This window comes from Chiloscyllium punctatum, chromosome 5, assembly GCF_047496795.1.
Source record: "Chiloscyllium punctatum isolate Juve2018m chromosome 5, sChiPun1.3, whole genome shotgun sequence".
Lineage (NCBI taxonomy): Eukaryota > Metazoa > Chordata > Chondrichthyes > Orectolobiformes > Hemiscylliidae > Chiloscyllium > Chiloscyllium punctatum.
Window position 1 is genome coordinate 85,816,897 of NC_092743.1, and position 24,755 is coordinate 85,841,651.

Here is a 24,755-nt window from a genome sequence, read left to right on the forward strand (position 1 = left end):
CAGCAATACCATGTGCCTGTTTTTAATGGCGCTTTCTCTGGATAGATGCATCATGACCAGTCTTGCCCTCTGGTGCTGCCTACTTCTGGCATCCCTTACTGAATGAATCTCCCCACTATTAGCGTGAATGTTACACCTTCCTGTCAGCACCCTTAGCCAGAATCACAGGATACCACTGACCCCACCCTTTAGGTCACTCATAGGTTCAGCCCTTGACATAAAGACAGCATTGGGTGAATGTGGCACTGAGAAGCCTTAACAAAAATTTAAGGTCTCCATTTTAAGGTCAGAAGTGGGGATATTCATTGAGGGCCAAATAATATTTGCCAACCCTAATGACTCTTCAGATACTCAAGCAGTCTGTATCCATCTGCAACAAGATCTGGACAACATCCCAGCTCAGACTGATAAATAGCAAGTAATATTCACACCAGACAAGTGCTAGGCAATGTCTATCTCCAACAAAAGAGAACCTAACCATTTTCCTATGAGATTGAAAGGCATTGCCGTCATTGGATTTTCCCAGGATCAATGTCCTGGGTGAGCCATAATTGGACCAGAAATATAACTGGATCACCTATATAAATACTGTGGCTGGAAGAGAAGCTTCGGCTACTATTCCTGCAGTGCATAACTCACCACCTAAAGCCCGTCCATAATGTACAAGGCACAAGTCAGAGCCTGACTGGAGGTCTGTGACCAGTAATGTTCCACAGGGATCGGTTCTGAGACCTCTAGTTCAAATGGCATCATAGTTGGCATAGATATGCTGGGCCAAAATGTCTGTTTCTGTGCTGTGCTATCTACATTCTTTATTCAATCCGTCTGTCATCAGCACTTAGTAACAGCAGTGTGCACCAAATCGAAGATGCATTACAGCAACTTACTAAGTCTCCTTGGGTAAACCCTTCCAAACACATGATCAATATTGTCCAGGACGGTATAGGAAACAGAGGCATGGGAATACTATCACTGGCAAATTCCCTTCCAAGCCACTCACCATCCTGACCTGGAAATACGTTGTCATTCTTTCAGTGTCACTGAGTCAAAATCTGGAAGAGTGCTCCCTAGTAGCAGTTGGGATTTGGTAGCTCAAGAAGACAACTCTTAAACAACTCCTCCAGACTAATTAGGAATAACCAACAAATGGTGCCTTGTCAGTGAGACTGAAATCCTCTGAAAAAAATACATATAAAGTAATCACTCATCTTCATAGAAAGAGGCTGTACTTCAATCTGATCTGGGTGTCATCTAGTGAGTTGTCCATCTATAATTATAAATCACATGAGATAGCAATGAGGAGTAAGATTTATTGCTTTCAAAATTCTCCTTTGTCTTCACTCATTACAAAGACACAGAAAATGAATGAGAAGATCTGGAGGGAGACCTATCCCAAAGTTCACAGAGCCAGTGAAAGTGATCTTTTAAAACAACAGGATTGGCTATCTTAAACATTTGGCGCATTGTGGAGATGGAATCACAAATGTATTAGTCCTGCCAAATGCGAGACAGTTAATTCTTTTTAGCTGTCATCATAAATAGAATTCATGATGTGATAGACATCTAACGTCAGGCTGACAAGTAATGAAACTCAAACATCCTGTTCAGTTCTCATACTACCTCATTTCTCAAAAAGTGAGTCAAATTTTGTGACCTCTCAAACTACATTCATTACTGCTAGAGCTATCAGATTTACTGGAAAACTAGTTGACTAACTTGTGTAAATCTAACCTAGAGAAAAGGATCAAAGTCGCCTCCAAATATCAGTTACATAGTATAAATTCCAGATATTTCTACACTAACAGGTCATTTGACCCAACTACTTCTTGTCAGTATTTATCCTTCATGACCAATCCAAAGCAGCTTTCCTAGCCTGTTCTCTATCATGTTTTCTACTTTTCCTTCATCCATTAATCCAATTTAACCTCAAAGTTGACATAAAGTGAGAGATTTCATCCTCACAGGATTGCTTGGTCCATTAAGGGGACTGTTAAATGGGAGCCTAATGCCTACTTTCTTACCTACACACACTGGTATTTTATCAGCAGCAGTGATCCATGAATAGCCCACCCATCCTGGGGCCAGTTGAAAGCTAATTGCCCACTTAAGGTCCCACTCCTGCCATCATGGATCCATTCACCATCCAGGATAAACCAGCTACTATAGTGCCCAATGTGAGGGGTGATGCTATAGTGGAAATGTTCTTGCACTGGCAGCCAGGGCATGTACCTGCAGGAGGTATTGAGCTCTTGGGTAGGTAAACACATGAGGAAGAACAGAAGCATTTGTATAAAGTTTACCTTTCCTCAATTCATTAACCACACAAGCTGCAATCAATATTCTTAGGTATTTGGCAGACAAGTCAATGGACTATGAAGCAAACACCAAAGACTGCCTCCTGCAATATTACATTTTGATTATGCTTCTTTACAACTGATTATTAATAATTTGCATCTAGGAGAAGCAGAATCAACTATAATTATGCAAAATCTTCTTCAGATTGGGACTGTTGCCTTCTGCCCCTTGCCCTATCTCCCTTAAACCCAAAAGCGGGTGAGTTAGAGGAGAGTTGTGTTAAGTTTGAGATTTTTAAAGATTTATTGAAATCTGCCCATTACTTTTCAACTGGAAACAATTATTTTTCTTCATCTTTTTAGACTTCCTGCTCACAGTGACGGACATCTTGTGGCATTGTAAGAGCATCCTGAACTCTGGACCAGAACCTTCAGTTTGAGTCTCACTTCAGGACTGCATGGTCATGGAAGCTCCATTCAAAACGTGACTAAGGAGGTCAATCATTAATCTATAAGTCCTTCTGAGAAAACCAAATGAGTGTCCTAGTCAGCTGCCCTGCAGAAGGCAATGGCAATTACAGTAGTACTTTGCCCAAAAGCATAGACCTATTTAATGGAAGCTAATATCCCAACCCTCTGAAGCAAGTACAGGATTTGAGTTGATTTGATTTGTTATTTTCACATGTACTGAGACATAGTGAAAATATTGTTATCCAGGCAAATCATACTTTAAATAACTCCATCACAGTAATAGAACAGAATACAGAACATAGTGTCACAGCTACAGAGAAGGTGTCGAGAAACATCAACTTTAATATATGAGAGGTCCATTTAAAAGCCTGATAACAGCAGGGAAGAAGTTGTACTTGAATCTCTTAGAAGCAAGGAGGAAAGACAGGCAGACTCTTGGTAGTTGCAGATAACCTTTCACTTGAAAATGAGAAAAGAAATCACATATATTTTCTTAAAGCCAGTTTGTCCAGTAGAAGATAAGGGACTTGAACCCAAACCTACTGATTTTAGAATATCAGCTAGAGCTGCAGCTATCAAGCACATATTAGTGTACACTTGGTGTAAAGGTCGATTGTCCGTTTTTAAAGATTTCTCCCAGACCTTTTGAATCTTTACATTTAGAAGAGTTGTACTGTTTTTATGTTTTTTAATAGTATTGTAATTTTCACAAAAACATTTCTGTGCTTTCCAAAGCTTCCAGTTCAGTTTATGCTCATACTATTCTTCTTTTATTTAGTTCAAGCTGACATTTATCTCCTCTATCAAACACCTTCAGTTAGATTAGATTTAGATTCCTTACAGTCTGGAAACAGTCCCTTCGCCCCAACACTGACTGTCTGAAGAGTAACCCACCCAGAGCCATTTCCCTCTGACTAATGCACCTAACATGATGGGCAATTTAGCATGGCTAATCCACCTGACCTGCACATCTTTGGACTATGGGAGGAAACCGGAGCACCTGGAGGAAACCCACGCAGAAACGGGGAGAATGTGCAAACTCCACACAGACTGTTGCCCGAGGCTGGAATCGAACCTGGGTCCCTGGTGCCATGCTAACCACTGAGCCACCATGCCGCCCATATTGTATTGTATTGTTTGTATTACACGTTCGTTTTCCCTCTCTCTTATTCTTTCTTTCTCTCTCTATAATTTAAAAAAATCTTCCTTTCCCTATACAGAGGACCCTCGATTATCTGAACAACACGGGCAAGGAGTATTTTGTTCAGATAATCAAATGCCGGATAACACAATTTCGCCAAGCATCAGGACCTTGCGGTCTTGTCTGGATAATCTGAAATTCGGACAGTGGAATGCCAGATAATCGAGTTCCTCTGTATATAATATCTCTATTATGTCTATCTTGATACTGATTATTGAGAGCCCATATTGACTGAAATGTTTAAATAACTGAAGTAAATTTTATATACAGAAGTAGCCAGAATAATTGTGATGTTGCGCACCACAATTATATTTTGAGTTCTTTTACTTTAAAATGCCTTTCAATTTCTTTTGGCTGGTGACCAGTAAACCCTATCTGATGACCATTCTGTGTTTGTGAAATTGTAGCATCCAACTGCATTCTGCAACCAATCAGGCTGGAGAAGGCTACAAACAAGTTCGTGACAAATATAATCAACAGGAAGTTGTTTGGAGCATTTGGAGAGCTCTCTTTGCTGAAGCAGTATTGCTGCAACTTTTAGACCATTCTTGTTTTTTTTGCCTGATTCTGGCATTTTAAATCACCATCAATGTCATGGTTAACATATTATCTTGGTCTTTTTCCTGGGCTGTTTCTGTTGCAGAGAGGTAAGTACGAAGTTGTCTTTAATATCTGAGTAAGGTTAAAACCAGTTTTGTGCTGCTCAATGTGTTTTCAGTATGAGGTTTAGGTCAAACTTTGCATATGAATGACTTATGCTGAATGTATGCTTTGTGTTCATTTAAACTCTACATTGCTAGAAGTTATTGCACAAAATTTGGACAAAATAAAAATAAACTAAATTTCTAAATAAGGAATGTGATTTTTATTGACTGAGTCAATTAATACAAATGCATTTTGCAACTCTCAAGTTGTAGAAAATGAATATTTTCTGTTATTCTGCATCAATAGTGTATTATACTTAAAACAAATAAGGATGTGTGTAGCATAATATTATGTTCCATGTTATGAAAACTAGTAGTTTTTCTCTGAAAGAAAGAAATAAAATTTAATCAAATAAGAATTTTAGCATTTAAAGTTCGGTGCCACTTCAGTTAACCCCTGAACATTATTCTTGGTTTGAAAATGTTCAGGTTCAATAACTAATGCTTTCTGCCAAATTCCTGTTTACTCATCTGATCAGACTGAAAATGAAAGTATGTAAAAAATTCCAAGATTAGATTCTCACTTTTCTAATTCCTGTAAAGACAAATACTTTTTAAAATGTTCAAACTGAGTGACTGAACACATCACACAATTTTTCATGTTTCAGACTTGTGCTTTAACTGAATAAAAGTAACATTGACAAAATAGGTATTTATGGTCTAAACTACAGAAAAGATTTTCCAGTTAATATTTTGAAATAACAAAATCCCTCCATGGTTATTTCATCTGTTGGAAAAATCCTTAGATCTTCCAGAACTAGTCTAGAATGACTCTCAACACCCTAGGGGTTCCTTTCTTTGCCACTTCCAGCTCTGAAACATGTAGTCCTTGAACTGGTTTTCACAATAAATGGCAAGTTGAAGACTCATTCCCCTGCCAAAGCCGTGCCAATCTTTCATTCTTGTTCAAACATTTGTGTTGGTTCATTTTAGTCCAAGTATAAGCTTTCACATGAATGCTGTCTAGTCAACAATACAGACAATCTACCTCTTTTTCTCTCCTTTAGATCCTTGTAGACTGACCGTGCCTTTGATGCTAAATGATATTTTAAGCAAACCTCCACCTGATTCCAAGTGGACTCCAATGTACTCTTTCCCTCTCAAAACCAACCTCCACCACAATGTGAATCACATAGGCCTCATACGGTAGCCTCCAGATCGCCAACGTTTTTCTTTCTTTGAATTAAACAGCTTGAAGTATAACTGTTTACAATGAATGCCATTCCCAACATGTTCCTGGGATTTAGATACAAAAGCTCTATCCACTATCAGCAAAGCTAATTGGTCATTGTTTACTGGTGTCAATGTAATGTCCATTTGGTCAAAAAAACAACTTAGGTTAAACCATTAAAATATTAACACCCAAACTATCTAAACCTGGTGTGCAGAATTTAGAATTCACATGATTCTCTGCATTCTTTAATTTTTCCTTGACTTAAACAGAGTTTGGAACAAAACATTCCTTAGACTTCATACTTGTAGCATCAATCAGTGCTTATACAGCAGGACTAAATTAATATCTTACTACAACATTTTAAAATTAATTTCCACGCAATCCAAACAAAATCTCTTTGGAGCCATGTTTACGTGATAGTTGGATTATATTTTGGAGCATGCAACTTGTTTTTATCATGTAAAAGCAAAGCTGGATATCAAGACCACAGACCTTTACATATCATGTAAATTCTAACTAGTATTTATTTATAATTAACCTTATATTAAGAGCAATATATAACTAAATTGAATTTATATTTATGTATGTAAAGAAGGGGGAGACGTTATTTTATGTTTGTTCTGTATGTGATGGCAGCCAGCAAGTCTTGCATTTTTGCTTTTTCCCACACATTTTAATTTCTTGGAATAAACATAGAACTGTACAACACAGGAACAGACCCTTTAGCCTAACATGATGCCAAAAACACCTAGTCCCTCTGCCTGCCGTTGGTCCATATCCCTTCCCATTCCTTGCTTGTCTTAAAATCCCTTATCATATCTGCCTAACCACCACTGGCAGTGCGTTCCAAACTCCTACCACCTGTGTAAAGAACTTACCCCTCTTGCCTCCATTGAACTTAACCCCTCTCACCTTAAATGCATGGCCCCCAGTATTAGATATTTCAACTCAAAGAAAAAGATTCTGATTGCCAATCCTCTCTATGCATTTCAAAATTTTATAGACTTGTTTCAAGTCTCCCTTCAGCCTCCACCACTCAAGAGAAAGCAGTTCTGAGTTTTTCCAGCCTCTCCTTATAGCTCATACTCTCTGATCCAGGCAGCATCATGGTAAACCCCTCTCCAAAGCCTCTACATTCTTGTAATGTGGCAATCAGAATTGAACACAGTACTGTAAGTGTGGCCTAATCAAATTCTTATAAAGCTGCAGCATAACATCTTGACTCTTGTACTCAATTTCCCAACCAATAAAGGCAAGCATGCCATATGCCTTCTTTACCACTCTATCTACCTGCATGGACATTTTCAGGGAGCTGTGGATTTGAACCCCAAGATCCTTCTGTACATCAATGCTGTTCAAAGTCCTGCCATTTACTTTTCTTTAATGTTTGATCTCCCAAAGTGCAGCACCTCACACTTATCTGGATTAAACTCCATCTGCCATTTATCCACCCATATCTGCAACTGATCCTTTGACAACCTTTTACACTATCCAGAACTTCACCGACCTTTGTATAGTCTGCAAACTTATTAACCCATCTATCTACATTTTCATCTAAGTCACTTATGTACATATCACAAACAGCCAAAGTCCCACTATGATCCCTGTGGAACACCACTAGTCACGGACCTCCAGCCTTAAAAACACCCTTACACCACTACCCTCTGTTTTCTACGGGCAAGCCAATTCTGAGTCCACGTGGCCAAGTCACCATGAATCCCATGCATCTTAACCTTCTGAATGAGCCTACCATGAGGGACCTTGTCAAAAGCCTTACTAAAATCCATATAAACAACATTCACTGTTCTACCGTCATTGATCACCTTCGTCACCGCCTTGAAAAATTCAATTAAATTAGTTAGACATGACCTGCCCTGTACAAATTTATGTGACTGTCTCTAATTAGGCAATGCTTTTCCAAATGTGCATAAATCCTATCCCTAAGAATCACAATTTGATGTGATTTTTTTAAAAAGAAAACAGAGAGGGAATTAAAGCAGTAATTGCCTAGAAATGGGAACTCAGAGACACAGGCAAACAGAACATTCCAGGAGATCAGGCTACATCTGTATAAGTGTGCCAGAGAGTGGAGGCCACCAGGTTAGACAACTGAGTTTATTAAATTCATTTATTTGTTCTGAAGTCAAAAATAATAATGAGTTTATTGGTAATCACATTCATCATTTCATTGCTATGAGATTCTATTTTTTATTTCTACCTAGAATTTATCTTCTAATCAGCTCAGTTTAGCTCTAGTCAATAATTTAAAATAATCCACTTTTACATCTTCTACTCCCAGAAAACAATTTTAGCAGAAGTCAAAGCCATTTTGAAATTCCAATCTATGTCATACATTTCACAGCAGTTCTTGTTTCAATGCTCAGTTCCTCCACACTGTTATTTCTTACAAGATTCACAACTACCACTTCAATTCAAACAAGCTTTGATCCTGGACAACTCTCCATTTTATATGATCCTATTTGATCTTATTACTAAACAAGTCAGATTGCAGAGTGGACTGGAAGTTGTTCGGTTTTGAATGAGGTGCGGTTTATCTATTGCAAGCTCGAGGAATTGCATCTCATTTCCCACATTGGTTCTTTACAGCCTTCAGGACTCAACCTTAAATTCAACAACCTCAGACCCTGATTTTCCTTACCAAAATGCAACACCTCACTTTTATCTAAATTAAATTCCATCTGCCACTCCTCAGCCCATCGGCCCATCTGATCAATGCTGGCATGGTGGGTTTGATCCCCAAAATCCTTCTGTACATTAATGCTGTTCAAAGTCCTGCCATTTACTTTTCTTTAATGTTTGATCTCTCAAAGTGCAGCACCTCACACTTATCTGGATTAAACTCCATCTGCCATTTATCCGCCCATGTCTGCAACTGATCCTTTGACAACCTTTTACACTATCCACAACTTCACCGACCTTTGTATAGCCTGCAAACATTTTCATCTAAGTCACTTACGTATATATCACAAACAGCCGAAGACCCACTATGATCCCTGTGGAACACCACTAGTCACGGACCTCCAGCCTTAAAAGCACCCTTACACTACTAGCTTCTGTTTTCTACAGGCAAGCCAATTCTGAATCCACGTGGCCAAGTCACCATGAATCCCATGCATCTTAACCTTCTGAATAAGCCTACCATGAGGGACCTTGTCAAAAGCCATTTTATTCAGATGTTTCAGATGCTCAGTGTCATTTCTGCATTAATCAATTGTTTTACTGTAAAAACTGACAGCTCTCATCTCATGTGATGCTTCTGTCTTTCCCAATCATAATTCCTATTGCTGCTTTGCTCCTGTTTTTGAAGACTGATGGTTGGTTGTGAACTGGCATGCTGAGGGGTGCAGCTGACAGTTTGTGTGTGGCTCTGGTGCATTGGTGTGAGACTGGTTGTTGCAGAGGGGTGCCTGACTGGTTGCACTGGCTATCTGTTTCCTGTTCTGGTTCTTGATGATTTTTACTTATCTTCTGCTTAGCTGTTGTTCTGTCTCTCCACAATAAAATAAACTTTGAAATTCTTGGTCGTCCGTATTGTTCATGGCATTTGAGCACTGCTAATACACTCAGCATTTATTGTTCATCCCTAATTGCCCTGGAGAAAGTTGTGGTGGACTTTCTGCAGACCAGTCAAGGATAGGGGCACTTACATCGACGTTAGGAAAGGAGATCTGGGATTTTAACTTAACACCAGTGAAGGAGTAGCGACATTGTTCCAAGTCAAGATGGTATATTTATTGGGGAGGATCCTGAAGGCTGTGTGTTCTTATGTCTCTATTGGTCTTCTTCTAGGTGGCAGAGGTCAAGGGCTTGAAAATTGCTGATTAACTACCTTTAATGAATCTTTGCGCGATATACTGCAGATGGTAGACTCTGCAGCAAAAGTGAATGAATGAATTGTGGAGAGAGTGAATATTTAAAATGATGGACGTGATTGGTGCTGAAGTGGGCTGATTTGTCTTGGATGGTATTAAGTTTCTTGAATGGTCTGTCTGTAAACTTGACAGCTCTAGTAGTAAACCTTGCAGCTAATGAATGTGCATCAAAAGGTCATAAATTTGACTGTTGGCCTTGAATAATATGAGAACTGAACAAATGGTTGAGCTTCAGTAGTTATCAGCCCAGAAATCAGACTGTCTTGTAAGAACTGGATCTCCATTTTTTGTGTGACTGTTTAAAAAATTGCATCAAACCAACTAACTGTCATACGTCTGAGATTCCATCTCTGCAATATATCAAAGAGTTCTGGCTCTGTTGCTTAAAATACCCAATCATCTTGTTTTAATAGATAGCTTTCATTGATTCAGTAGATTCTGGGATAGGTCTCCCTCCATATCTCCTACATCACTTTCTATCACCGTGCATTGAGAGAATATAAAGGATAAGTTATTAGCAGCAAATCCCATTCTTCACTTCTTTCTCATGTGATTGTGTTTAGAGAGAGACAACTGACTGAATGACATCCAGATCAGATTGAAGTACAATTTAACAGCCGATTTCCTTCATTATTAGATGTTTTTTTTCTCTGTATTCTTGGGCATCTCTGGCAAAGCCAACATTTTCATTCCTAATTTCCCTTGTAAGGGTGGTGTCAGGCTCACTTTGTGGTGTATATATACTGACAGTGTTGTTGGGAAGAGAGTTCCATCTTTTGAACTCTGCAACTATGAAGCAATGACTATATATCTCCAAATCAGGAAAGTGTTTGACTTACATAAAAATATACAAATTAGTAGCAGGAGTGGGCCATTCAGCCTCTTGACCAGCTCTGGCATTTAATAAAAACATGCCTGATCTAAATTACCACATTCCTGCCTATCTAGGATAATGTTCACTCCCTTGTTCGGATCCTCTTGACCTCTGCCTTAAAAATATTCAAAGAGTCTGCTTCCACTGCTTTCTGGGGAAGAGAATTTCAAAGACCCTCAATCTTTACAGAGTCATAGAATCACACAGCGTAGAAACAGGTCCTTGGGTCCACCATGTCTATGCAGATCAACAAACTCCAAGTTATGTTCATCCCATTTACCTGCCCTTCATCCATAGCCTACTATGCCCTGGCATTTTAAATACTTATCCAGATGCTTCTTAAATTTTGCAAGAGTACTGGCCTCCACCACCCTCTCAGGCAGCATGTTCTATATTTCTACCACTCTCTGGGTGAAAACATTTTCCTCAGATCCTCTCTAAACGATTTACATTTCATCTTAAACTTAAATATATATCTCTCAGAGAGATATCTTGCCTCTGCCATAACGATTGACTGTCTATGCCTCTCATAATTCTGTATACCTCAATCAGATTCCACCTCAGCCGCCTCTGCTTCAAGGAAAACAAACCCAATCCATCTGGTGTCTCCTCATGACCGAGACTTTTCATCCCAGGCAATATCCCAGTGAATCCCCTTTGCACTCTCTCCAGTGCAATTGTGTACTTCCCATAATGGAGGGTCAAGAACTACCACAGTATACCATCTGTGGCCTAACTAATGCTCTATAAAGTTGCAACAATTCTTTCTTGCTCTTATATTCTGTGCCCTGGCTAATGAAGGCAAGCATTCCATATGTTTTTTTCATCACCTTATCTAGTGTGCAGACACTTTCAGGACTTGTACACCAAGGTCCCTTCATTCCTCAGGGACCTACCATAAATTGTACAAGTCCTTCTCTTATTAGACCTCCCAAAATATGTGATTTGCTGTCAGAAAGAAAATTCTCTTAATTTTCATCTTAAATAGAATGAAAATCCCTTATTTATAAAATGGCTCCTACTTCTAGACTCCCCCCAAAAAAGGAAAGGTCCTTTCCATCACTATGTCAGGATCTTGTGCATTTCAGGACTTGAAGTAGAGCATGTAGATAATGGTGTTCTAATGCCTCTGCTGCCCTTGTTCTTCTAGATGGTAGATATCATATGTTTGGACAATGCTGTTGAAAGAAACTGCAGTGCATCTTATAGATGGCGTGCATTGCAGTCACTGTGTATCAGCAGTGGAGGGAATGAATGTTGAAGGTACTGGATGAGGTGCTTTGTCCTGGATGATGTTTGATCTCGTTGAGTTAGAGTTACACACATTCAGGCAAATAAAGAGTGTTCCATCACACTTCTAACTTGTGCCTTGGACAGGTCTTGATGAGTTGAGTTAATTGCCACTTAGTCCTCAGCCTCTGAGCTGCTTTTGTAGCCAGGGTACTTATGTGTCTGGTTTCAAGTTTACAATTAATGATAATCTAATGAATGCCAATGCTGGGAAATTCAATAGTCATGCCATTGCATGTCAAGAAAATGTGATTAGGTTCTGCTGTGTTGAATATGGTCATTACCTGGCACTTGTGTGGCATACTTACTATTTACCACTTATCAGCCTCAGCCGAGATATTGTCCAGGTTTGGTTGTATATGGGCACAGATTGCTGCAAAATCTAAGGAATTCTGAATGGTGTTAAACAATGTGCAATTATCATGCAATATACTCACTTCTAAATTTATGATACAGAAGTCATTGAAGAAGCAACCAAAGATGTTTGGACAAAGGACATTACCCTGAATATATGAGCATGAAAGAGTTGTTACAACTTTGTAGAGCATTGGTTAGGCCACAGATGAAATATTGTGTGCAGTTCCAGATGCCACACTATCGGAAAGATGTGATTGTTTCACAGGAGATTCAATTGGATGTTGCCTGTGATGAAAACTCTCAGTTCTAAGGAGAGATGGAATAGGCTTTTTGTCACTTGGAGCAGAGGAAGGTGTGGTTGAGGGGGAAGGGGAGCAGAATCTGATTAAGATATACCAAATTAGACCTTGGATCCCCTCCACTGTGCAGACCTCTATAGTTCAACTTAATTGCTGTTGTGTAAGCAATGTAACTGTTAGCGTGAAACTAACTGGATAGTGCAGGAAGGAGGGATTGTTTAGCTTCCAACTGTATAATTTTGCAAGTATTTTGAACTTCATCAGTTTGTTGTTTGTCTGCCATGTCACAATGAAATATAATTCTTCTGTGTCATCAATGTATCATTGAAAGACTTCCCAATCTCATCCTAAATGTTGCTGTTGTTTTGTTACGGCCTTCCAAAATTAACATAAGAAATTTATCAAATCTTTCAAAATGTGCATCATATACTTCATTAATTGCATAATGATATGATTTGCATGAAGAACAGAAACTAATTTTTGGCACTCAATCTGCCTTTCTAAGGAATCCTTAGCTTGTATTTTAAACCCTGCATTGCTTGAAACATTTCTCTGCTTTGGAGTCTCACTTGCCCATTTTGAGACATATGTCACTCTAACTCTACCTGGTCATCCTCCCTGTTGCTTTGATCCTGTTCCCTTTTTCCCTCACCTACTCTGATTCTGAAATATTAACCTTTAACTTATATACAGTCATAATGTTACAGTAAATTTTGAACAATATTTTATGTGAACAAAGAAATAAGGAAAAATCAAACATTCGTGGAATAACTTAAAAATTATATGCATTTCACTGCCTAATGCAGATATTGATCTTAATTATTCTGTAAGAGTTTAGTTTTAAACAGGCAGCTTGGATATTGGTAACCAGTTGGCAGTGTGGATTAGCATACTAACCTTCTACCAGTATAATCTAAGGTTTGAGTTTAACCTTGAAGGTAAGTAATGCAAAAATTTACTTTGGACCTAATTGTAACTCTTATTCAAAAAACCTCAAAAGCTGTCGTTTAGAAGTAAAATCCTTTTGTGAGTTACTGCATAATACAGACCTTGACAAACTATTTCATGTGAATTGCAGCAGAAGTAGATGATATACTGCCTGCAGTTGAATGGAATAGATTTAAAGCTAATCTGCAGAAACAATATTTCAGTGATCAAATAGTTGATCTCTGAAGCAAATTCCTTTGGGAGATGATGGAAGCAAGTAAATTGGATTATTCAAATGCAGCTTTGATTGATTTATTTCAGAACATAATATTTTGGGATGTCATATAAAAATAACGTTAAACAGGACATCTTCTATTTCAGCATGCAAGGTGACTTTCGAAGTATATTGGGAGGGAAGAAAGAGTAGATAATTTTTCTGGGTCAAGTAATAGATGGGCAATAAGGCAGAAAATCTCAGTTAAAAGCAAAGTCCTATAGTTGCTGGAAATCTGACACAAGCACAGAGAATACTGGAGAAACTCAGCAGGTCTGGAAATAATTGTGGAAAGAGAAAGAGAGTTACATTTCGAGTCCAGTATGGTTCTTGTTGAGAGCTTCCTTTTCCTGTCTTTACAGATACTGCCAGATCCAAATTATTCAGTTTCCTGGTGGGAAGTTGAAATGCCAATATTAAGTCAAAGGTGGAGCATTGGTGGGTAGGCCCTCACAATACCTTCTTGGTGTGTTCCTCCTTCTAATACATTTGAGTGTCATGAATACCTGTGATGTTAGAATGTTTTGAAGTTGAGTCCAACTTTCGAGATTAAGTCAATGGCTCCCAGACCTCTCACAGTACCTGGTTCTCATTCTTTCAAAGAGGACTTGCACCAGATGATTTTAAGCAGCTTTATCTTGTGACTTCCTTACTGAACACTGCCATAGACTTGGGGGCGCAAGAGAATGACAGCATTTACTGTGGCTTGAGAACAGTAAGAGCAAGTCACAGCTAAGAAGGGGAAAGGGGGCATGTGGAGTGTGGATGAGGGAGCATGGAGGAGCAGACAAGGACTCCAAGGGAGAGAGAGTTTGGAATTGGGGACATGGAGAAGTGAAGTAGGAAGGACCAGATTTCCTGAATATAGTTTGGCGTGGGGTGGGGTGGGGGGTGAGGGGGGTTGTGGGGAGTGGTGTGAGATGGCGCAGATGTGTTCTGGTGAATGGATAGGAAGAAACCATGTGGAGAGCAATGGAGGTGATACATTTGCAGGAGGACTGAGAGTAATGATGTGTTGACTGAGATCATGGCAGGAAAATTGTGACCTTCAGAGGGAGCTTCCATGCAGAAAGTTCCTTTATAGCTGTTTGTACCTGCAGCATTGTTATCTGATGATGGGTTGTATGTATGTATGTCTCATGTCAACCACTGACAATTTAAATCATAATTGTAATCATAAATGGTTAAGAGTCAACTCTGGACATGAGGAAAAATGCTAGGAGACAGTAAGGTCCGCAGATGCTGGAGATCAGAGTTGAGAGTGTGTTGCTGGAAAAGCACAGCAGGTCAAGCAGCATCTGAGGGGCAGGAAAATCAATGTTTCAGGCCGGAGCCCTTCCTGATGAAGGGTTCCGGCCCGAAACATCAATGTTTCTGCTCCTCAGATGCTGCCTGGCCTGCTGTGCTTTTCCAGCAACACACTGTCAATGAGCAAAAATACTGCCAATTGTACCATTGGGAAAAATGTGCCACAAGTTTTTCTTAAGTCCTCCACTGTAAATTTTACCTTGTGTAATTTCCGGGTCTCTGATAAATATTGATTGCAACTATATTATTGTAAAACTGAAATGTCAGGATGCTGTGGCAATTCCTATGTATTTGTGTTGTTATGAAGGCTCCATCTGGGAGACAAGTCAAAATCATAACTATATCTCTCCCCCTGGTAATTCTCAGCTGTGATATTGTGAAATATGTATTGCAATACTTTTATATCTTCCTGTGGTAAACCTTGAAAATCTTGATATTTCAGACGTGACTTGCAAGGAGTACCAGAAGGTGGACATGATAATTAAACTCCAGGACACAGTTTTGCTTAAATGTGCATACCCAGAGATGGGCAAAATGATCCAGTTGTCCTGGGAGAAGAAAGATGGTGATGCGAAGCACAAAATTGCTGTATATAATCCCAAACGGGGAGAGTACATTTTCTTTCCATACAATCAGAGTGTTACATTTCTGTCATCATCTATCAGTGGAGATATAAAGTTGAAGGCAACAGCTGCAGATAAGGGCCTTTATCAATGCTCCATTAATACTTTTCCTGAAGGGGTGTTGCTGAAACTCATTGCAGTAATAGACCCAGGTAAGTGACTATGCTTCAAACTAATATGACTGAACAATTTTACAGCACTGAAAGGTGCTATTTGGTCAACCATGTGTGTGTGCCAATTCTTTGCTCAAGAAATCTGGAACTAATTCTATTGCCCACTTCTCTTCACTTATTGCAATAGCTTAGAGTCATAGAGTTATAGAGATTTACAGGATGGAAACAGACCCTTTGGTCCAACTCGTCCATGCCAACCACATATCCCAACCCAATATAGTCCCACCTGTCAGCACCCAGCCCTTTTCCCTCCAAACCCATTCATATACCCATCTAGATGCCTTTTAAATGTTGCAATTGTACCAGCCTCCACAACTTCCTCTGGTAGCTCATTCCGTACACTTACCACCTTCTGCATGACAATGTTATGTCTCTTTTATATCTTTCTGCTCTCACTCTAAACCTATATCCCCTAATTCTGGACTCTCCCCCCCTCCACCACCACCACAGGAAAAGGCTTTGTCTATTTATCTTATCCATGCCCCTCATGATTTTATAAACCTCTATAATGTCACCTGTGATGCTCCAGGGAAAACAGCCCCAGCCTATTCAACCTCTCCCTATATCTCAAATCTTCTAAACCTGGCAACATTCTTGTAAATCTTTTCTGAACCCTTTCAAGTTTCACAACATCCTTCCGATAGGAAGGAGACCAGAATTGCACGCAATATTCCAAAAGTGACCTAACCAATGTCCTCTCCAGCTGCAGCATGACCTCCTAACCCCTGTACTCAATACTCTGACCAATAAAGGAATGCATGCCAAATGCCTTCTTTACTATCCTATCTATCTGCGACTCCACTTTCAAGGAACTATGAACCTGTAATCCAAGATCTCTTTGATCAGCAACACTCCTTAGGACCTTTCAATTAAGTGTATAAGTCCTGCTAAGATTTGCTTTCCCAAAATGCAGCACCTAGCATTTATCTAAATTAAACTCCATCTGCCATTTCATAGCCCATTGGCCCATCTGGTCAAGATCCCATTGTAATCTGAGGTAACCTTCTTCGCTGTCCACTACACTTTCAATTTTGGTGTCATCTGCAAACTCAGTAACTATACCTCTTATGCGTTAGCTACTTCAGATATTTATCTAATCATCCAATCAATCTCCCAAAAGTTGCAATGATCGCTGTATCAACCATTTCCTTTGGCAAAACATTCTGTGCTCCAATGGTTTTTTTCTTACCCTATCTCCTTCCTCTCCTACTAATATTAAATAAATGACTGCCTGTTGCTCCTTTTTCTGTTAACAGCTTTCATAATTTTAAAAATCTTGATTAAGTTTCCTCTTCTTCTTCCTAGCTCCAGTAGAAATGGTCCAGTTTCCTATCACTTTCCCATCCTGCAGCCATTCTGATGAATTCATGCTGAACCCTCTTTTGGTGGCTTTATCATCCTTTCTGAGGACCCTGCACTGTACCATGGTGCAGTCCTATGGCTTGCTCAGTATCTAGTACAAATTAGTCATTGCAATTCTACTCTAGTGGTCTCTGTTTCAATTGGCTGGAGAAGTTATGGATGCATTGGTGGTCATCTTCCAAAATCTGATAATTATTGGAATGATTCCCGAAGATTGGAAGATGGCAAATGTAGCCACATTATATACTGGCATGGATTGACAACCAGTGACTGAATAGATTACAGAAAAAAAGGAATAAACATGCCATTCTCAGGCTGGGAGGCTGTGATTAGTAGGATACTGCAAAACCTCATGCTGGGCCCCAGCTGTCAGCAATCTGCATCAATGTAATATTTCCAAGTTTGCCAATGACACAAAACTATGTGGGGATTTGAGTTTTAGGAGGATGCAGAGAACCTTTGAAGGGACTTAGACTAGATGAGTGAGCAAGAACATGGTGATTGAATATAATGTGGACAAATGTGAAGTTATTCACTTTGAGGAGATAAATGAAAATTAAGATCATTTCCTAAATGATGAAATTTGGAAGTGATGATAGCCATGGGGTCCTATGTGGTTCATAAGTCACTGAGAGCTAACATACAGGCTCAGCAAACAGTTAGAAAGGCAAATGGAATTTTGGCCATTATTGCAAAGGGATTTGAGTTCAGGAGTGAAGCAATCTTGTTTTAAGAGCCTTGATGAGACCAAATTTGGACTGTTACAATTCTATACCCTTACCTAAGGAAGGATCTACTTATCAGAGAGGGATTCCAACAGAGGTTCACCATACTGATTCCTGGGATGGAAAGGTTGAGGTCACTACTATCTATATTCTGTTGAGGCTAGAAGAATGAGAGATGAGTTCATTGAAGTATACAGAGCTCTTCAGGGTAAATGCAGGAGAAATATTTCACCTGACTGAAGCTCTGGAAGTAGGCAAACCACCTCAGAATAAGAGGTAAGCCATTTAGTACTGAGATGAGGATGAATTTATTCACTGAGAGGGTATTGAATCTTTGGAATTCTCTATCCCAGAGAGCTCTGGAGGTTCAGTCACTGAATATATTGAAGACAATGATCGATAAATTTCGAGACATTAAAGATATCAAGGCATTGTGCAGGAAAGTAGTAAAGATAGCTGGGATAAAGATCTAATTGAACGTTTGAGCAGGGTCAGGGGGCCAAATGATCTACTTCTGCTCCAGTTTCCTACGGTCCTATGACCTCCCTCAAAAACCAAAAAAAGCTACAGATGCTGGAAATCTGAAACAAATGCAGAAAATGCTGGAGAAATTCAGCAAATCTAGCAGCATATGTGAAGAGAGAAACAGAGTTTAAAGTTTTGAGTCCAGTATAATGCTTCTTCAGTTGAAGGTCTGCAGCCAGACGGACTGGGTTTCTCCAGCATTTTGTATATTTGTCCCTGTGTCCTCACTGTCTGCTAACCCCCCACTCTTATAGCATCAACACATTTATACTACAGTCCAAATTATGTCCAAACCAAGAACAATTATGGAGTGTCATTGATTCCTGATTTATGCTATTTCCAACCTTTCCTCAATCCATGTAACAATCTTTCAACGATACTCAGTGCAGTGACTGCATCCTCTTTATCTAAGAAGTCACCTCTTCAAAATGCCATTAAATTTGTCAAACATGATTTAAATTGAGCAAAGCCATGCTATCTGTCTATCATTAGCTCTTGCTTTTATAAATGCTTAAACATTTTATTTCAAATTAGATCATCAACATTTGATTAACTGATCTGTAGATATTTGATTTATCATCTGCTGTGCTATACATATCACATAAGCTGCACTTTAGTGCTACGGCACATTCTGCATATGAGAGGAATGCTGAAATTTTTTTTCGGAATCTCTGCTATCTCCTTCAACTACCTTCAACTGCCTGGGATGTGCAGTCAGTGGCTATTCACTTTGAGTTTAGTTAATTTATTTTAGAGCTAGTTCCTTTTCTGTAATTACCTCTATCAGTTGTCTTGTTGCTTTTTCTGTAACACGTACCTTCCCTCATACTAATTTTCTGAAAAACAGTATCCAATTATGCATCCCTCTTTATCCCTCAGCACCACGAGCCTGATATAAGTATCCTTTCACCTTTTAAAAATTATCTTCCATTTCTTTTGTGACCCCTTCAAATCTTTCTGCACAGCCCTTTAAATCCTCCCTAATCCTTCACCCTTCTACCAAATTTATGATATTCATTACTACTTTCTTCAGATTGCTTTGCTGTTGGAAATCATAGATGTATAATTTAACCAAGATAACGTCTCTGAGACAATTGCACCCAAGGAAACAAATGGCTGCCAATAATGTCTATTTATAATTTTTGAATGACTAAAAACACATTAATGTTTTGGAACTGAATTATAGAGAGCAGCAGATTCCTTTCTTTATCTTTGTTCTCTGATGAGCTGTGATCAGTTGGGGGTCACCAGTTTGGTGTGTAGCAATCAGCTTCAACATTGTTGGGCTGGAGAGATGAAAAATGATCATTCATTTCAAATGAGCCCAAATGACGAAATTACTAAGTGTGAATGTTGAGTGAGATAAGGTTTGAAGTGGCAGTGACCTCCACAATCAGGTTGTTGAGAAAACCAATTCCTGTAATCATGCTAGGCTTAAGGCATTACGGGAGAACACATTCATGGCATCTCGATAAGTCCCTTTGTTTTATTTATAAATAAAATGTGACTACTTTACAAATCTACTGGGTTGTATCAGGCTGGCTTTTGAGCATTTCACTCTGCTTAAAATAATGGAAAATGTAACTTTCAGCCAGTAGTTGGTATGCTGCACGGAGCAAAGATCAATACATATGATTACCCTATTGTCACTTGCAATACTAAATTCAGTTTGTTTATCTCTGCAGCTTATTATTGATTCTCTTCAGCTGTGTAAAAGCTCAGTCCAATAGACTCCAAAGTGTATTCTCCATTAATTTTAGTTTCTTACCCCTTCTCTTAATTTTAGGTGCAGAATATAATTAGCCATTTATCACTCAATACCAGAGACAGCAGCCTTTTCTTGCTAAGGCCTCTTGTGGTTTGGTGTTTGTTATTCACTCTTCTCTCTCTATTATACCTCCACATTTTGACATGATTAAGATGTTTTGCTGTACATGAGTTGTGTGAAATGATTTTGAAGATCATTTGTAAAGAAGTAAATGTGAATGTTGGAACCAGATATTTAGTTTCTTCTTTGCCACATTGCTAGTACTGTCCATTTTACATGGATTTCTGACAGCAATATTGTGGCAGAGACACTAGTCTGTTTATTTTTTTAATGAACAGTTAATGTGAGCACACTAACAGTTTTATTAATGTGCATGAAGAAATAAAGCCATATTAAATCTAACCACAAGCAACAAGTAATCTATCTAGATCTTAAGCACATAGGTGCAAAAGTATTTTACATTTTATTTCTACATTGGTAATTGAAATTTTCCGTGTAAACTTGTCACAGTGTAATTTCAGTGATGGGATTGTATTGTGTCAGTTTTGCATCTCCCAGCTCCTTAACTTCTATTGCGGAGAAACTTCTAACATTCTAATTAACTCTACTTTTCTGGTCCCCAAATTGCTGGACCTTTTGCTATTTATCCACAAATAATAATATCATATCAGAATAGTGTATAAAAATAAACAGAGATTGTGTCTCTTTGGAATGAATGACTGAGGTACGCTTCTAATGGTCCCACCTACATTTCATCCAAAAAGAGCAACGATTTTAGAAATATCTATGTTTGACACCGTAAGTAGTTGCCTTATGTGTACAATATGAATTTCCATTGCGGCTGTAGTAAATAATGTGAACGTGAATAAAACTAACTCAGACAGTGTGATAGGGTAGTCAGAATACATGCAGTAGTAGAAAGTGGTAAATATTTGTAAAAACACCTATAGTTACAGAAATATCTCATAGATGGCATAGAAATTTGTGAAATGTGAAGAATGATCTTTGAAAGCAAAGTACAAAAGTACAACTTCTGTAGATATAGATTTAGGTTTAGACATTATTGTCACATGTGCTGAAGTACTAAAGTACAGGTTTACAGTGAAAAGTGCACAATGTTGACACACCCATCTTCGGTAGAAGTACCTAGGTCCGAAATCTTAAGGACGGAGTAGAAACAAATAGAGAAGAAAATTATAAGTTAAACATTACTTTCATTCATAGTATAGTGTAAAAAGAAAAAATAAAGTTAAAAATTAAACAGTAGTGTGCATTGTTTTCTGACCCACCTACCCAGCCACAGGTTGTACTTCAGGGGAACTTAGGGCAGGGGCATAAGTGGATGCTTTTATCCAGGGCAGGCGTTACATTGACCTGCTGCTGAAGTTCTGGCAAGTTCAGGAAATCCCTGAGAGAATTTCAGCCGAGATGCTTAGCATTAAAAAATACATTGAGGCTGAAATTGGTCTTCCATGTTTTGCTGGTAATGTATCTAGTATTTAATAAAAACAGAGAAGATTGATAAAACAATCTTCATAATGACCAAAAAATGGCCAGGCCAACAGTTGAGGATAATCAGAAAAGCTTCTTTCTTTAATTGAAGAAGGGGTCCGGAAAAGTTGAGAAAATTAAAGGCTTCTTCCTGCTGATTTGCTAAGAGAATTGCCTATACTGGCACTCCTTAATGTGATTATTACTAGGATAATGAAAAAATATGAAACAATAATTTGATATGGCAGATGAACCATTCCAAATGTGAAACAGTTTTCATTCTTAGTCATTAATTAACACCAATTGGAAACTTACTGATGTCAATGAAAACCAGATGAAACGGTTTGAGTTTGCCTGTTGGTACTCAACAATTGCTCAGAAGCCCTTTGGTGCTATATCTGAGTTCTTTCAGACTCTCCTCCATTTGATTTCCATTTTCCACTGGCAAATACACACATAATGCATTCAAACTAAAGATACAAGTGAATGACAAGTAACCATAGTCTGGGCAATGTGAATTAAAACATCTTTGCACAAGCCTCAAATCTATTCAGAATTTAAATAACCATCCTGACATTATGTTCTACTAATTGTTTTTCTTCAAATATTTCAAAAGCAAAATTTCCCAGAAGTCGGGCAGCAGACAGCCGTGTGCAAATTGTGCCAGGGAACATCATGACCTTATCCTTTGGGTATCCAAATGTGGACAGCATTACACAGTTGACGTGGCAACGGATGGCTGGAGAAGAAATAAGTATCATAGTTGACATTACACCTTCACAATCATTTATTGGCTATGACTACAAGCGAAGAATCCGATTTATCCAGTCACCTGATCAAAATATCAGCCTGACCATAGAGAATGTGACAACAAATGATGTGGGAGTGTATAGCTGCCATATTGACACAAATAATGGAAACTGGACCAAAACCTTTGATGTTGATGTGGAAGATGGTAAGATAGTCATAAGCTAACATAATTTATTCTACTTTTATTTTATTTTGCCATTGCTTTTTCCCTTTCCTCTATCTCCTCTGTGGCAAGCAAGTTTCTAGAACATAATTGTGATTTCTGAGTCTAATTTACAAATGATCCCCATGGAGCTGAACTTATTTTCATCAGAGAAAGGAAGAATGATGAAATATGTGATCCAGGATTTCGTAAATGCTAAGAGACATGGAGATATAAGCAAACATTTAACCTCAACTTGAATTCAGAACCAGATGAAGTAGAACAAAATTAAAATGCTTAGAGAAAGGCATCAACAAGTTTTCCTTCTGCCACACATTTGTGGATAAGCAAAATATTGTTGAAAGTTAAAGTTTGATCTTATACTAGGACAGTAATACAATCCATGGATATGAAGACCCCAGTGCTGCTAGGCACAGCATGTGTTGAATGTTGCAGGTATGAAGATAACTGGAATGTCAGAATTCTTTTGCTTTGTTAGGCAGAGGTTTTGTGGAATTTTCTTCCGGAAGGTGCTGCAAATGTGGAAGAAGTGCGTTTATTGTTCTGAAGCCTTTCAAAATTGCATGCTTATTGTGTTTGCTGGTATTTTGCTTCCATTCCTCTTCAGCTCAATCCACATCAGAGTGAGAAGATGACCAGATATGCAGCTGTCAGTCCTTTTACCAACCAGCTCCGTCATTTATATCTTTGAGACATATCATGAGCCATTTATTTTGACCACAATTCAATTTCTGTCTTGCCCTAGACTCGTGTTTTTGCAATTCTGGTCTTCCTCCTATAGGAGGACAGTTGTGAAACTTGAAAGGGGTCAGAAAAGATTGACAAGAATGTTGCCAGGGTTGGAGGGTTTGAGCTAAAGGGAAAGGCTGAATAGGCTGGGGCTGTTTTCTCTGGAGCATTGGAGGCCGAGGGGTGACTTTACAGAGGTTTATAAAATCATGAGGAGCATGGATAGGGTAAATAGACAAGGTCTTTTCTTTGGAGTGGGGGAGTCCAGAACTATAGGGCATAGATTTTGAGTGAGAGGGGCAAGATTTAAAAGGGGCCGAAGGGGCAGGTTTTTCACGCAGAGGGTGGTATGTGTATGGAATGAACTGCAAGAGGAGGTGGTGGAGGCTGGTACAATTACAACATTTAAAAGGCATCTGGATGGGTATATGAATAGGAAGGGTTTAAAAAGATATGGTTCAAGTGATGGGACTAGATTAGGTTGGGATATCTGGTCAGCATGGACAAGTTGGACCAAAGTGTCTCTCTCTGTGCTGTACATTTCTGTGTCTCTATGACTCTCCTACCCATCTGGTCTCGATCATAGTTAAATTTAACTCAAACTCTCCATTGAACTATATCATTTATAAAAATTCGAACATTCATCTAGAACATTATTCAGCGATAGGACATGGGCGTCTCTGGTAAGGCCTAGATTATTGCCATCCCTAACTGTTCTTGAGAGGCTGGCTTGCTCGACATTTTCTTCCGCCCTCTTGCTGGTCTACCAGACAATTTTAGAGGGCCGTTGAGAGGCAACTAAATCACTGAGGATCTGGAGTCACACATAGGTTAGGCAGGGTGAGAATAGCATTCCTTAAGGGACAAAAGCACAGTAGTACTGTTAGCAAAATTGTCAGTGATTGCTTTCGTTTCTTCTCTGAAGCTGACAGCAGCTTCTGGTCCACCCACGTGCAGTTTAACATGGATATCCTGAGGCTACGATCAATAATTTGACATTTTTGCCTCAGGATACTTTTTTTAAGGTTTCCTCCCTGCAATCAGTTGGCAGTTATTGAACTCTGAGAAATTCCACTCTTGTGCCTGTATTATTGTGAAGACATTAAAACATTATTTTTCCCCTCTGTACACGACATTCATAATTACTAATAAATGACCTGGAAAGAGTCGTTTAATAGTTGCTCAATGTCAAATCTAGTATGGTAAGAACAATATTTCCAATTTCTTAAGCTTATGACATTTTGCTTCCCTTGTCCCATGTGCATATCGCAATCATTTTTTAAATTCACTGATGTGATGTGGGCATAGCTGGTAGGGCCT

General features: G+C 38.8%; 1 protein-coding gene across 4 annotated transcripts in view; it reads left to right on the plus strand.

The window, feature by feature from the left end:
* Nucleotides 1-4,474: 4,474 nt before the first annotated feature.
* The window catches only part of cd226 (CD226 molecule), a 56,699-nt gene continuing 36,418 nt past the window's right edge, over nucleotides 4,475-24,755 (plus strand). For 3 of the 4 annotated variants that reach the window (XM_072570670.1, XM_072570673.1, XM_072570674.1), the window contains exons 1-3: nucleotides 4,475-4,613; nucleotides 15,509-15,841; nucleotides 22,350-22,688. In XM_072570670.1, coding sequence (XP_072426771.1) covers nucleotides 4,556-4,613; nucleotides 15,509-15,841; nucleotides 22,350-22,688 — 730 coding nt within the window. In that variant the 5' untranslated portion in view covers nucleotides 4,475-4,555. Of the gene's footprint in view, nucleotides 4,614-14,139; nucleotides 14,197-15,508; nucleotides 15,842-22,349; nucleotides 22,689-24,755 lie in introns of those variants that run through there. The other variant, XM_072570672.1, reaches the window with a different exon arrangement.